This window comes from Theropithecus gelada, chromosome 17, assembly GCF_003255815.1.
Source record: "Theropithecus gelada isolate Dixy chromosome 17, Tgel_1.0, whole genome shotgun sequence".
NCBI classification, from domain to species: Eukaryota; Metazoa; Chordata; class Mammalia; order Primates; family Cercopithecidae; genus Theropithecus; species Theropithecus gelada.
Window position 1 is genome coordinate 36,151,938 of NC_037685.1, and position 15,487 is coordinate 36,167,424.

At 41.5% G+C, this 15,487-nt stretch overlaps 1 protein-coding gene across 5 annotated transcripts; it reads right to left on the minus strand.

Annotated features, from left to right (window-relative positions):
- Window positions 1-670: 670 nt before the first annotated feature.
- OXGR1 (oxoglutarate receptor 1) lies at window positions 671-10,785 on the minus strand. Of its 5 annotated transcripts, none has more exons than XM_025364681.1 (4): window positions 10,621-10,785; window positions 8,473-8,624; window positions 5,034-5,085; window positions 671-2,728 (listed from the first exon to the last, which is right to left on the minus strand). In XM_025364681.1, the coding sequence occupies exon 4, from the start codon at window positions 2,710-2,712 to the stop codon at window positions 1,699-1,701; it is 1,014 nt and encodes a 337-aa protein (XP_025220466.1). In that variant the 5' UTR covers window positions 2,713-2,728; window positions 5,034-5,085; window positions 8,473-8,624; window positions 10,621-10,785; the 3' UTR covers window positions 671-1,698. The 5 variants fall into 5 exon arrangements, with proteins under 5 accessions (XP_025220466.1, XP_025220467.1, XP_025220464.1 ...); XM_025364682.1 differs by having other exon boundaries at window positions 671-2,785; XM_025364679.1 differs by lacking the exon at window positions 10,621-10,785 and adding an exon at window positions 10,353-10,528 and having other exon boundaries at window positions 671-2,785; window positions 8,560-8,624.
- Window positions 10,786-15,487: the final 4,702 nt, after the last annotated feature.

The following is a 15,487-nucleotide window of genomic DNA, read 5'->3' on the forward strand; positions in this document are numbered from 1 at the left end:
GAGAAAGACATGAAGGAGGTTGAAGTGGCTTTTCTCTGGTGGGTGAACTCTTTGGAATAAGAAGGAATAAAGATGGGGAGAGAAAGGAAAGGAGTTTGTGCCCAAGGCTAGAATAATGACCCCAGTGGAATACGGGCAAGTCTGTCTGCACTTTAGCAATAGTCCAGGGGCTGGACTAGACATCAGGAAAAAGAAAAAGAGCTAGCAGTTCCAGGTGGACCTCTGAATATTTCTCGATGCTAATACAGCCAGCGCAGATGAGCAAGTTGGGGTCCTCTAGTGAAATAGCTTATTCCACATGTTATAGAAAGGCTCAGAAGAAGATGGCTCAGAACGTAGGGGTTGCAGAAAGCACCATTGTCCAGAAAAGTTCATGTTCAGATCCATCGGCTTCTTCTTCTTTCCCTCAATTTGCTCTGAAGAGATTCCTGATGAACATCCTCACTGAAGTCTAAGTCAGATGTCATGTCCTAGAAGAATTGGAACATCAGGAAGAATTTCTATGGTACTCTTTCCTCTGTGTAAGTCAACTATTTCAGCCTTATTCTATAATATTATTGATTCTTAACTTATTTTTGTTCCTAACCATAGAGAAAATAAGTTTCATGTAAATATAATAGTGATAAAACTGCATTTTCACAGAAAAATATGACCAAACAGCCTATTACATAATTATAAATAAGTTTATTAATTGTACCAACATGTTTATGAGGGTTTTAAATATCCAGACCAGGTATTTTCTCAAATATTTATGCTTACTGATAATTAAGCACACATACAATTCAAAAATATATTTAGCTATTACATAGACATATGTTCATTGTAGTCATAAAAGAACAAGAAATCTAAAGAGAATTAGTGTTTCCTGGAATATTTTCCCACAAAAATCAAAACAGTGTTAGATATGATTGAACACCCAATACATACATGATATTTGAAAGTGACTTCTGTCCTCAAAAGTTTTCCTTCCTTCCCCAGGACATGTTAATAACGATGAATACGATTTGATAATTTTTATAAATTCAATAAAAACTTTTTAACAACAATAAAGACATAATACTCCAAATATCTTGCAGGTACTAATTTCAGCTATTTGCATGGACGTCCTTGAGTTATTTCAAGGGTATCTTACTGGCTTGCAAGTCATATACAGAACTGGCTAAACCCAGTTTTATAATCTCAAAGTTAAGCTTGAAGGAAACAAATTGTAGAGCTATAAGATGTAAAAAATAAATATTAAGAAAGATACAAGTAGTGATTTGAATTATCTAATGGTTCAATACAAACAGGTCTGGAGTGAAGAGGAGCATGAAATGATGAGTGAAAAGATTGGTTTTCTCCTATCTTGGCACTAATTTACTGAGCAATCTAGGGCAAGGGTATGAAATTGGTTTCCATGTATATATACTAAGTTGGTGGGAACAGATGTTCTCTAAGATGCCTCTGAGTTGCAATAGCTTGTAATACTATGTCTGAACACTTTGCTGATACGCATGCATCCAATTCTTTATCTCCCCAATGGAGGAGCTCAATAAAGGGATTGCAAAGAACTAGAAGCTCTGCTCTGGCTTTGGTACGTGATTACTTGAATACACAGTATTTACCAGGAGTTCCGTTGAGGGAGACATCCTGAACGTCTTAGGAGTGCTAGGTAAAGTATCAGCAAGTATTTATTTTTGGTTAAGTAAATGAAGTATTTCAAGGGTTGTTTGAGTAACTGATTTTCTTTGCTTGCTCAAGGTTCCCGCTTACTTTACATCTCACTATTGAGCACACAGTCTGCTGAAAGTTGTCGCTGACCACCACATACAGTAACAGGTTACCAAAGGTGTTCAGAGCGGCTAATGGTCTAGAAACGATGTAAGCTTCGTGGATCTGATTCTCAATGGAACAGCTGATCGAAAGCAGGCGAGATTCGATCCGAATGACCCTCAAGATATGGAAGGGTAAAAAACATACGTAAAATACGAGGAGTAGCAGAATGGTTAGCCTTCGAGCTTTCTGCTTAAGGCAGCTGTGGGTTTGCAGTCCATGGGTCAGAGTGTGAATAATCGTGGTATAGCAAAGTGTCACTATCACCAAGGGGAGGCAGAAAGTGGTTGCAGTCAAAATTAGGTTGTACCACTTAATAGTAGTGAGTTCATCCGAACTGGTGAGGTCGAGACAGGCTGATCTGTTGGTCCTGGTGGTTGATGTGATCAAGAAGGTCATAGGAATGACAGCTACCAGTGAAATGATCCACACCACAGCACAGGCTACAACTGCACATCGAGTTTTGTGAATGGAAAAGCAGCTCATTGGGTGAATGATCACACAGTAGCGGAAGATGCTGAAACAGGTGAGGAAGAGGATGCTGCTATACAGGTTGAAATGGAAGCTGAAGCGGATAAACTTACACATGAAATCGCCAAAGATCCAGTTTTCACCACTGGCGTAGTAGTGAATCAGGAAGGGGAGGCTGGTCAGATACAGCAGATCTGTGCAGGCCAGGTTCAGCATGATGATGGTGCTGCTCTTCCAAGGTCGCATTTTGAAAATGTAAGTGGATATCGCTACTGCGTTCCCTGGAAATCCCACGAGGAAGATAATGCCGTAAATAACAGGGAGGTAGTACATCTTGAGGGGGATGTTTTCATCAGTGCAATTTCCAAAAGCAGCTGCATAATCGGGGAAATCAGAAGCATTTGCTAAATAGTCTAGTGGCTCATTCATGGTTGCCTCCTTTCATCTTGCAAGAAAACAAGAGAGTTCAGTTTGGCAATACGAATCTAATGGAAGTGACTCGCTGATAAAGGAAAACAGAAAACATTAATGGTAGGGTAATAAAAACAAGGATCTACTTTTAAATGAAAATTGTTCTAACATCCTAAATTTGCCACTTCTCTCTCTTTAATCTCAAAAGAGACCCTGTGGAGAAGAAATTGAATTTCTAAGAAAATGACTGTGAGGCGAGTTACTAAATGCATCTAATAAAAATATAAAAGTTAAATTATCGTGAGAATTAAAAGGAAGGACTGGGAGAAAAAAGCCACATGTAACTTTGGAAAACAATTTGGCAAGGTCGCCATTTGGGGAAGCTATAGGGTATCGCCATTAGAGACTTAACAATAGGACCTGCTATTAACTAAGAGTGGTGCATGCCACCATCACTTCACTTCTACATGTCACAAAATACTGAAAAGTGTTTCTTATTACCTCTATTTTACAGGAGACTAAGACTGAGAAATGTTTTGCAGCTCATCTCCGGTAACACATCTAGGGGCTTAGCTGGGATCCACACTCGTGTTTGTCTGACTCAAAAGCCATTCCCTTTCTATATTACCTCTCTGTGCTGCCTCTCAATTTGTATTTTGTTGATTTTCATCAGGATTGCTGTAAATAATGGAGGGAACAAGTGTGAAGACAGGAAAATGCTGAATACCATAAATTTTAAAAATATAGATTGCACACATTGCAACATTGTATTTGTGGTAGATTTAATTGCACATTTCCACTCTTCCAATTCCCTTTAATAGCTAACATAATTTGTTTGTGCAGGGGAGTGTGTGTTGGGGTGGATGGGGTGGGATCTGTGGTATAATGCAACCGTTAAGAGCCTGAGCCCTGAAGCCAGATGGCCAGATTTTGATGCTCAGATTAGCCATTTAGTAGCATGTTCCTAAGCAAGTTGATTAAGCTCTCTAGGGCTGGAAGGAGTGCAATTTTAACTTCCTTCTTCTTGCTTATTAGTGTTTTTAAATTTTGATGGTGAATTTTTGCAATGAGGAAAGTACATACATCTAGAAGAGTTACAATTAGCTTATTATTTGGATGTAAATAGCTGTTGGTGAAATGCATCCAAGTCCACATTTCTGGAGCACCCACTCTGTATTGGGTCCTCTGTCAAGTCCTAGAGATACAAGCTGAATAACATACACAGATGCATAAGCCACTGTCACAGTCTACTGGGGAAGTGGACTTGGCAAATTATTTTAACAAAATATAAACCCACCTCATGAAGCTGTCAATAGTATGTTAAAAATAGGAAGAAAAACACTTGGCACACTACTGGGCACGTAAGAAAAGCTTAAAAAATATTAGGTGATTGTTAGTTGTTAAGTCATTTGATGTATGAATGGTCTAAGACTACTGAGATCACAAGGGAAAGAGGAAACATCAGAGTCTGCCACCATTATTACTATTATCTGATACTAAATCTATACTATCCAGCATTTCCTGAGAGGAGTACAGAGATATATTTCAAACTAACCCAACTTGACAAATCCTAAATTAGCAGAATCAGTCCTTGTTGACTGCCCTGAGTATATTCTTCCAGATCTCACTTAGTCCAGGAGGACTGGGGGAGTTGTAAGGAACTCAGCATGGTTATGGGATATTGGGAGATGAAGTTGGGAAGGAAAAATGGGGATTAATAAAAAATAAGGGCCGGGCGCGGTGGCTCAAGCCTGTAATCCCAGCACTTTGGGAGGCCGAGACGGGCGGATCACGAGGTCAGGAGATCGAGACCATCCTGGCTAACACGGTGAAACCCCGTTTCTACTAAAAAATACAAAAAACTAGCCGGGCGAGGCGGCGGGCGCCTGTAGTCCCAGCCACTCCGGAGGCTGAGGCAGGAGAATGGCGGGAACGCGGGAGGCGGAGCTTGCAGTGAGCTGAGATCCGGCCACTGCACTCCAGCCTGGGCGACAGAGCAAGACTCCGTCTCAAAAAAATAAAAATAAAAAAATAAATAAATAAATAAAAAATAATAGTGCCTTCTGTGTACAAAGCACTACTGTAAGTGTCTTACATATTTGCATCTATTTAATCCTCACAATAAATGGTGAGGTAGTGCTGTGATCATCCCCATTGAACAGAAGAGGAAACTGAGGCACAGAGGAGGCAGTGATGTGCTCAAGGTCAAACTGCTAGTTAGGGGTGAGCCAGGATATGACTGGGGCAATCTTTTTGCAGGACTGGGCTGCATCTCACAATGAGTGGGCAAGAGGGAAATCTGAAGTGCCTGTAATCACAAAGACCAGTTGGCACATTACCTCTCAGTGCTGCCTCTTAATGTGTATTTTGTTGATTTTCATCAGGATTACTCTAAATAACAGAGGGAACAACAAGTGTGAAGACAGGAAAAGGCTGAATATCTCAAAAACCTCAATAAATCAAACACTGTAGAGTTGTCCCTTGGTATCTGAAGTGAATTGGTTCCCAGATCCCCAAGGATACCAAAATCTGCAGATGCTCACGTCACTGATATAAAAATAGAATGGTATGGTATTTACTCGTAATCTATGCCCATCCTCCTGTAAATCATCTCTAGATTTCTTATAATACCTAATGCAACATAGATGTTATATAAATAGTTTTTATACTGTATTGTTTAGGGAATAATGACAAGAACAAAAAGTCTGTACATGTTTATTACAGACATATTTTTTAAAGTATTTTTAATCCATGGATGGTTGAATCCACAAGTGTAGAACTCACATCTATGGAGGGCCAACTGTAATTGTGTGAACCAGGGCTAAATTGTCAATAAAAATAGTGCCTACTTTTCCTTGGATTGAGAGAGGATTAGATGATTTTTTAATGATTTCAACTTTTATTTTAGATTCAAGGGGTACATGTGCAGGTTTCTTAGTTGCATCTATTAAATGGTGCTGAGGTTTGGGGGCTTGACTAATCCTGTCACCCAGATACTAAACGGAGTGTTTAAAAGGGTGCCTGAATCATGTTAAGTGCTACATCAGAATCTGCCACCATTGTAACTATTAGCTGATACTAAATTGACTCTATCCAGCATTTCATGAGAGGAGTGCAGAGGTATATTTCAAACTAGCCCAACTTAACAAATCCTAAATTAGCAGAATCATTCCCTGTTGACTGCTCTTGAGTATACTCTTCCAGATCTCACTTAGTCCAGGTGCAGATCAGAATGCATTTACAGGTTTGCTACTTTTATTCTGTATGAACTGGGGAAAGAATAGCCCAGGGACATGGAACTTGCCTCTGGCCAGCTGTTAGGATCCTCAATGGGAGAGGCTGGTGCTCCCTGGGACCATGTATTACCCATCAAAAGTGAATGCTTCTCTCCTTGCCAAGTTAATTGACTCTAGTTAAAAGTGCTATTCATGGAACTATCATCTACACAGCACTGGAGGTCATAGGAGTCAGGGACTGCTGACCAGTGAGAGCACTCTGAAGCCAGGCAACCATAGTGGATGGTTTCTCCCTTGGCAGAATGTCTTAAATGGACCCATGCATAAGGAGCAGGAAGTCACTTAAACTTGAAAGAACATGGTCACAGCCAAGGAGTCCCAGAAGCAGCACGTCCCAAAGACAGTTCTTAGATTACATCAAGAGGCCACTAAGTAGCTAATGCTGTTTCTGGAGCAAAGAAGTAAAGATAGTTTTAGTAACGCCCAAAATAATTCTCCGGAGTTATTTCATTCTAATTGGGATTTGCCTTAACAGAGAAGCGAGAGGAAGAGAAGGGGAGGGAATTCAAGTCCAAGCTGCTTATTTGTCAGCTCCTTGAAACCAAAACACAAGTCACCTCGTACCCCAGGTGCTGGCACATGGAAGGTGTGCAGTAAATATTCACATTTGCTGAATGCATTAAAGAACAATCAGTAACATCAGCAAAACGTATGTGGTACTGAAGGGCTAGTGAACTGGCAACTATCATTCTTAAAAAAAGCTTGGTTCTTAGGCCAGGCACATTGGCTCAAGCCTGTAACCTCAGCACTTTGGGAGGCTCAGGCAGGCGAATTGCCCAAGGTCAGGAATTCGAGACCTGCCTGGCCAGCATGGCAAAACCCCATCTCTATTAAAAATACAAAAAAAGTAGCTGGATGTGGTGGCCTGCACCTATAGTCCCAGCTCCTTGGGAGGCTGAGGCATGAGAGTCGCTTGAACCTGAGAGGCGTAGGTTGCAGTAAGCCGAGATTGCACCACTGTACTACAGCCTGAGTCACAGAGCAAGACTCTGTCTTTAAAAAAAAAAAAAAAAAAAAAAAAAGCTTGGGTCTTTGATGACTTTTAAAATAAGAAGCAAAATTACAATTCCTGTCATTGCCAAATAAACCCTTAGCCATGTTATGGAGACCATTTTGAACAATAATTCTATCAGGAAAAGATGGGTTATAGGTAGAAACAACTGCCTTATTGTTCTGAAAAATAATAGTTCAATTTAGGATTGAATGAAGACTGACTAGCCAATTGTAAGGGTGGAGGGGTTGGCTAGGAAGCTTAATCTCTGTTCCATAAAACCTCATAAAAGTATAGTCTGAGTTTACAAAATATGTGTGAAGTCAAGAACAGCACACAAAGAACCAGTCTGGGCTGTGAGCAGGTAGGATGAAGCTGTTTCTTTCCTCCCTAGCCTCAGGGTCCAGTACAATCACTGCCACAACTCAGAACACCAGATGGTCCACAAACAAATCATTTCAACTCAAAGGACATTAAAGACAAACGTGGCACAATCCTGGGTATAATTCCTTCTCTTGCTACAACAGTAGTTCTCAAACGTGAGGAGGTTACAAATCACTTGAAACCAATGGGTTCTTTGCAAGCAAGAAATAATGATATATTCAGCTTCAGCATAACCAAAAATATAAGTGTGAACTAAGCTGGGTTCAGCAGGAATAAAAGCCAGCATCAAAGGTTGGAATAAACTTGTGAAAAAAAGGTTTATAATTTTAGTACAACCACTATGGAGAACAGTTTGGAGGTTCCTCAGCAAACTAAAAACTGAGCTACCATATGATCCAGCATTTCCACTGCTGGGTATATACCCAAAAGAAAGAAAATCAGTATATCAAAGAGATATCTGCACTCCCATGTTTGTTGCAGCCCTGTTCACAATAGCCAAGATTTGGAAGCAACCTAAGTGTCCATCCACAGATGAATGGATAAAGAAAATGTGGCGTTTATACACAGTGGAGTACTTTTCAGCCATAAAAAAGAATGAGATCCTGCCATTTGCAACATCATGGATAGAACTGGAGGTAATTATGGGAAGTGAAAAAAGCCAGGCATGGAAAGACAAACATTGCATGTTCTCACTCATTCGTGGGATCTAAAAATCAAAACAACTGAACTCATGAGCATAGCGAGTAGACGGATGGTTACCAGAAGCTGGGAAGAGTAGTGGGGGACTGCTGGAGGGGATGGCTATTGTGTAAAAAAAAAAAAAAATGGTAGAAAGAACAATACCTACTATTTGATAGCCCAATGGGGTGACCATAGTCAATAATAACTTAATTGCACATTTTTAAATAACTTAAAGAGTGTAAGTGGATTGTTTGTATTAATAACACAAAGGATGCATGCTCGAGTGGAGGGATACCCCATTCTCTATGATGTGCTTATTTCACATTGCATGCCTGTATCAAAACATCTCATGTACCCCATAATTATATATACCTGCTATGTACCCACAAAAATTAAGAAATAAAACATTGTTAAGAAAAAGCTTACAATTTTAGCCTTTTTTTTCTCTGAAATTGGAAAGTTGCTGTGATTGTTTGAGGCTAGTTACAGGATGTTAATGTTTGGGTAACACACCGTTTGTGGACTGCTATCCTGATGCCAGCACACCTAGGAACCTCACAGATTGGGATTCCAAGATTCTGCGGGTAAGGAAGGCAGGATCAGAAATGCTATCTAGGTAAGTGGCAGCAGATACTACTTCACCTCCACAGAGTACTCCTGCCCATTTGGTGGGAACAAGGAAGGTGGGATTAATGATGAAAGGTGATTTTCCTAAGGTGCCTGTTGGTTTTGCAGATCAGTTTTGTTGGGTAAGTTAAGCTCCTTATCCAACAATACCTGTATCTCTCTCAGCTCTCCTACCTCTCCCCCAGACTCCCTGGGTTTTTCTGGTTCTGCTCCCATGCTGAGGTCACAGTTGGTTCTTTCCTCCTTTTCCCAAGATGCCAATGGACCAGGGAGGTGCACAGTCGGAACACTTCATCTGTCACCTTCTCTCCAGAGTCCTTAGAAGCTCCGAAGTTGCGGTCACTTTGGGTTGTCAAAAAGAAACTTAAGTAGACCTTCCATTCACAAAGACTCACTTCGATTTCCCAGTCTACATGTTTGAAACCTAGTTGTACTTCATACTGGTGGGAAACAGACCAGTTCTTAACACAGGTGAATTTGTGACTGGGTGAGTGCTGTCCTCCCCGGTCTCTGCAGGAATCTTTCTCCCCAACCCTTCTGGGAGCCTCAAGGCTCTTCCCTCAGTCCCTACTTTATTGGTTTTTGTTCACTTGTGTTGTTGTTGTTGTTGTTTTGGAGACAAAGTCTTGCTCTGTCACCCAGATTGGAGTGCAGTGGCCATGATCTTGGCTCACTTCAACCTCCGCCTCCTGGGTTCAAAGGATCCTCCTGCCTCAGTCTCCAAGTAGTTGGGATTACAGGCCCGTGCCACCACGTCTGGCTAATTTTTTTGTATTTGTGTAGAGACAGAGTTTCACCATGTTGGCCAGGCTGGTCTCAGACTACTGACCTCAGGTGATCCACCTGCCCCGGCCTCCCAAAGTGCTGGGATTACAGATGTGAGCCACCGCACCCGGCCAATCCCTAATTCTTTAAATAAGAATCTGCAACTCAGTTTCCCTGAAGACTATTAAGAGGTCATGTTGATGCAGCCCAAAGATATGGTTTTGCCTGTTTAATCTCAGGGAGAAACAAATACAATATCTGAAAGCTCGCTTCAGAAAAATGCATGCATGGACACGTAAATATTATACATACGATTTAGAGGTTTAGAGACCATTACAAGCTAGTTCACGAATCCATAGCAACGAAACAAAAAAACAAGACAGAGAAGAAAGACATTTCACAGGAAACATTTTCCTTGCTTGTTGGGGGTCGGGGTGGGGCAGTGCCTTTGGTCGTTTCCAACACCATACAGTCCACCACGATGCAGGGTGAGCTTTGAGAACATTCAGCGCGGCGGTGATCAATGGGATGAGGGATTAACTCTGTTTGTCTCCTAAACGCTCTCCCTGCCCACCTCCCAGACCCCTCGCTTGGGTGTGAAAAAAAGTTATGAGATGAAATCAGCAATCCCTAACTCCCCCAGTTCTCTCCAAGTCAAATGTCTTCTCGCCCTGGGCTTTTTGTTCCGCAAAATGAACCTCTGCCTCCCACCACCGGATCTGGGGTGCTCCTGCTGCCTCCAAAGAAGAAGGGGGCGCTGCTCCGTCTGCCCCTGCCTGCTGCGGGGACGTGCGGGGACGCTCCTTCCCATGCTCCTCGGGCACCTTGCGGCTCCGCTCCCAGGTCAGCGCAGGGTCCCCCACACCCACTCCCTCCGACCCGTGGGCCCCGCTCCCCGATCGCGCGCGACTCACCTGGCAGCCCCGGCGCGGACGTGCGCCCCGCGCGCCTGTGCAGCCTGGCTGGGCCCGGACCGCAGACCTGACGGGGGGAGGCTGCGCACCGCCCCGCCCCTCCCACCCCTCAGAGGCCCAGCGAGCAAGTGAGTGTTCCCGGGTCCTGGCCCGGGGCAGCCTGGCCGGCAGCATCCCGCCTTGCCCACTTCCCAGTGGACACAGGGACAGCGGCTTCCACTCCCGGGACCTCTGGACATCCTCCGTCCCGGTTTGGCGGGAAACTGACCCCGGAGAAAGTGTTTGCAGAGGTTCCAAAAAACCAGCCGGGCGGGAGGGTTGTTGCCCCGGGAGGGTTGTGGCCGCCTTGTCTGGGTCCAGAAATATTACCACTCTCCTACAGCCCAGTGCCTCTTTTTTTTTTTTTTTTCCTTTTGAGACGGAGTCTCGCTCTGTCGCCCAGGCGTCCAGAGCCTCTTATTTAGCGTGGGATGCAGGCGACTTACTGAAGCGTTATTTTCCTGTATCCAGTTACAACCCTGCCCTCCAGCGCTTAGCGAAGTGGTTTAAAAATAGTTTATATCTTAAAAAGCTATCTTAAAAATAGTTTCTATCCCTGCGAAGAGCGTCTGTATCTCCAGATCTAGGGCGTAGGTAGCCTTCTTGCTGCATAACTTAGGAATCGCCTTTTCTCTTCTCTGAACCTCAGCCGCATCGTCCAATATACTAGGGCCCCCCCAACCGCTGAACTTCCAGATCTCTTCCAGCATCAAAGAGGAGTTCACTGTATTAGCGAATGGGGGTGCTTGGAGAATGCCCCTCTACGCTCTTCCATGGACTGACATTGAATGTCTCTTCTGCACTTCCATGTTGATGGGCATCAAACACCTTGTATAGCCCATCCTCTGGGAATGCCAGCCAGCAGGAGCAAGAATGTTAGGCTAGGTGTCCCACCAGGGCCCAGGTGGAAAGATTCCGCCCTGGCTAATGGTTGGGATAGCCCTAGGTAGGCATTTTTATTATCATGCTTATCATTTTGATTATTTGAGTTCCAGCCTCTCCAGGAAAATATTTTGCATTAGGAGAAAAAAAGTCCTCTAATTTTACTATGTTTAATCGTTTTTTCAATTCTTCATTTGGAAATATTTGATCCTGTTTTGTTCCCACCTATTCATTCATCAGACATTTGCTGTTTGATTATTCTGTGTCAAGAACTAAGGAAATATTGAAGAATAATACATAACCTTTGCTTCCAGGAGCTCATGTCTTATAGGAAAATAAGAAATAAATGTAAAACATGATGAGGGCTTGCCACTTGTAAGTAAGGGTGCCGGGAGGGCACATAACCCAAATGAAGGCTTTCTGAAGTAAAAGACATCCCAGTGTTTTTCCACGGGGAGCAGGATTTCCAGCTAAAGAGGAAATGACTTAAAGAGGTTATTTTAAAAACAAGTACTGGGTCCTAGAACTCTAGACATGGAAGGGACATTTAAACATATCCAGTCCTGTGAAGTTAAAATTGTGCAGGTGCTATGGAAAAAAAAGTATAATGGTTCCTCTAAAAATTAAAAATAGAATTACGACACAAGCCAGCAATTCTGCTTCTGGGAATATACCCCAAAGAATTGAAAGGTGAGACTCAAACAGATACTTGTACACCCATGTTCATAGCAGCATTATTCACAATAGCCAAAATGTGGATGGCAGCCCAAGTGCCTATCAGTGGGTGAAGAAAATGTGATGTATACATTCCATGGAACATTATTCAGTTTTAAAACTGAAGGAAATTCTGACACATACTGCAACATGGAGGAACCCTGAGGAGATTACGCTAAACAAAAGAAGCTAGCCACAAAAGGACAAATACTGTATGATTCTACTTGTATGAGGTGCCTGAGTTGTCAAAGTTATGGAGACATAAATTAGAATAATGGTTGCCGGGAGTTGTGGGGAGAGGGAATGAGGAGCTGTTGTTTAATGAGTATGAAATTCAATTTTGGGAAATGAAAGAGTTCTGTAGATGGGTGGTAGGGTGGTTGCATAACAATATTGTTGCACAGTGATAATGCCACTGAACTACACTTCGGTATGGTTAAGATAGTACATTTTGTTTTATGTGTATTTTACTATAATTTTTTAAACTGATGTTTTAAAAAAATTCAGTCCTATGTATTCACTTTTCAAAGGAGGACACAGAATTAGAGTGGTCCAAACGACAAGCCCAGGGTCAGAGCCATAGAGGTCTGTGTAAAACCAATGTGCCAAGCCCTCTGTTCTTACTACTACATTCTAGGGGTGGCTAGGTGACTTGATTGAAACCATTGCTTTCTCAGACAACAATGTACTACAATCCAATACTCTAAATTGGCTCCATCAACAAGATGATTATTATGAATTAATTGTGTCTTGTATCTTTTAATGTTTACCTTTAAACTTTACGTCTTACCACAACTCAAATTCTTTCTCTACATAATAGTGATTTGCAGGAAAAAAAAAATACTAACCAATAAAGATCCTGTCCCTATGTAAAGAGAATAATATCTATCTTTAAAGCAACTTGCATTAGAAAGTGATGTCACTATTTTAGACTGTACATTAAACTTCAAATTTAGGACCTTGAGGTTGTCTTTTAACAACCCTAAGTCAAAGACTTATATGAGGGTAAAATTCAACTCCTATTTAAAATTGGTCTCTTGCCCAGATTCAGAAATGCACTGTCTTCCTTAAAATGAGAACCAAATAGAACAAGATTCTAGCATTTAAATTTATAACTACTTGAGCTGCACAGGTGTCACCTGTGTGATGCGCTGCAATTGTTCATGTAAAGCAGGAAATGGGATTTATCATCATGATAATCAAGAAACTCAAAACTTCTCTAACTAGGAAGCACTGACATCTTAAAGCCTACTGTGCCAAAAAGCCCCGCGGAACTCTGCATAGAAGGCAGAGTTAGTATTACAGCATTCTCCAAAGAGCCATTAATGGTTTAGTTGGGGGTTAGCTGGGCTAAAATATTAGAAATTATCTTGGTTCTTATTCAGAGTTTTATTTAGAAAGGAACACATAGTTGGTGACAACATGGACCACTCCGTTTTCTGATTGGAGCCTCTGTCCAATCAGTTGAGCATCGTCATACTCAACTTCAGATGATCATGCTTCCAGATAGTATTCCAACCAATGATTGACCTTATTCCCAACCATGTATGGCCTTGTTTGACTTTTTTATAACTTTGGCCACAATTTTATATGTTTGGTATAATAGCAGTATTCTCATGAGATGAATTGTCTTGGTTTTTGAAAAATGGTTAACTTATTTTCTAGTGCCTTCAGAATGAATTGCTCAGTTAAGATGTACTGATTAAATAAAGCAATCTGTGTGATCTATACTCTGTTAGGCAACAAATTCAGATACTGTGATGCTTTCCAGATTCCGATAATATTTCTTTGGCGAGAAGGGTGACATTATGGTATAGTGGAGTGAGACAGTACTAGAAGTTTGAGGCCTGGATTTTAGTTTTGAAAGCAACTCATTTAGCTGGAAAAGAGATTTCATTTCCAGGCATTTTTTAGTCCATCTAGAAAAAGCAGAGTTGGATAGATCACTTCGTAAGGCCAAATCTAGATTAAATGGATCTTAATTATGAAAATTTAGAAGGGTAAAGCTTTGTTTCTTCAAAAAAATAAGTATGATATTGTTGTGCCAATGTGAGCCACCTACTATGCTTCGACATGAACATGATCTTTAAATGTTATTAAAATAGAACAGTCCTTGTGGACAGTTCTTTAAAAAAAGGACTCTTCTGGGGCAGAAAGGACTCTTTCTGTTGAGAAAGAGATTGGTTAGTTTGTCCTTCCTTAGATCCAATCCCAGTATAATTTGGGAGATGCTGTTAGGATCTTCTAAAGGTGGTTAAAGAGCCAGGCAGTTAATAGATCTAGATAGGAGGCACAGCTAAGAGATGGGATTGCCGTTCTGCTCAGGAAGCATTATAGTGTGAAGTGTGTTGACCCATGGAAGCAGAAAGAGGTGGAAATTGGAGACTAAAGGAAGTGTTAGAAGAGGATTATAAAAAAGCCAAAGAATAGAGAAAACCATCCTTGAGAAATGGAGCTCTTTGCTTCTGCTGGTGCAAGTGTCCCTGCGTGAACTATCCTTCTTATCCCACCTCTCTGATTTGTACCTTATAATTTACTTCAGGTTTAATAAGGTACTCTGTGAGTATATTTTCCAAGAAATACATTTTTTTCTAACTTGAATACTTGCTGTACTTGTATTTTGTACCATACAATATAACATTGATTCATTTTTAAACTGCTTAATGATTTTTAAAATGGCAATAGTTTTATAAACTTGAGTCTTGCCCATTCAACAAGATTGTCTGCATCTCGAGAGAGCAGTTTATAGTCTCCTCTTTGGATAGTACGCAGCGCATTAAATAGGTACAAAATAAGCAATAACAATTGCCTATAGTTACTAGTAATTATTACTAGAACTATAAATCTGATTCCTCATTTGACCTTAATTAATATAAGTTCTTCAGATTTTTGTTGCTAGTTGAGAATAAGCTGTCTCCCACTGGCCTCTTCCAATCAATTGAGCATCTGAAAAAAATATGGGGAAAGAGTGGTCAAGAATTAAACAGAATGAGGCAGGGTGCAGGTGGCTCGCACCTGTAATCACAGTGCTTTCTGAGGCTAAGATGGGAGGATTGCTTAAGGCCAGGAGTTCAAGACCAGCCTGGGCAACAATAATGAGGCCCTGTCTCTACAAAAGATAAAAATTAAAAAAAAAAACAAAACCTAGCTGGGCATGGTGGCACGTCCTAGCTACTTGGGAGGCTGGGGCGAGAGGATTGCCTCAGCCCAGGAGTATGGAGGCTGCAGTGAGCCATGATTATGCACTGCACTCCAGCCTGGAAGACAGAGTGAGACCCTGTCTCAGAAGAAAAAAAAAAGAAAACTAAGCTGAAAAGATTGTTAGGAAATCACTGGTGACATAAAAACCATTTCGGTGGTAGTAGGGGCCAAAGCTTGTTTGTGCAATAGGTTGAACAGCAAAATAGGAGGTTACAAATTGCTGGAAATGATGGAAAGAAAGAAATATGGATGTAGCTTAAAGGGTGACATACTTAAAAGAAGGGGTTTTTAATTTATTC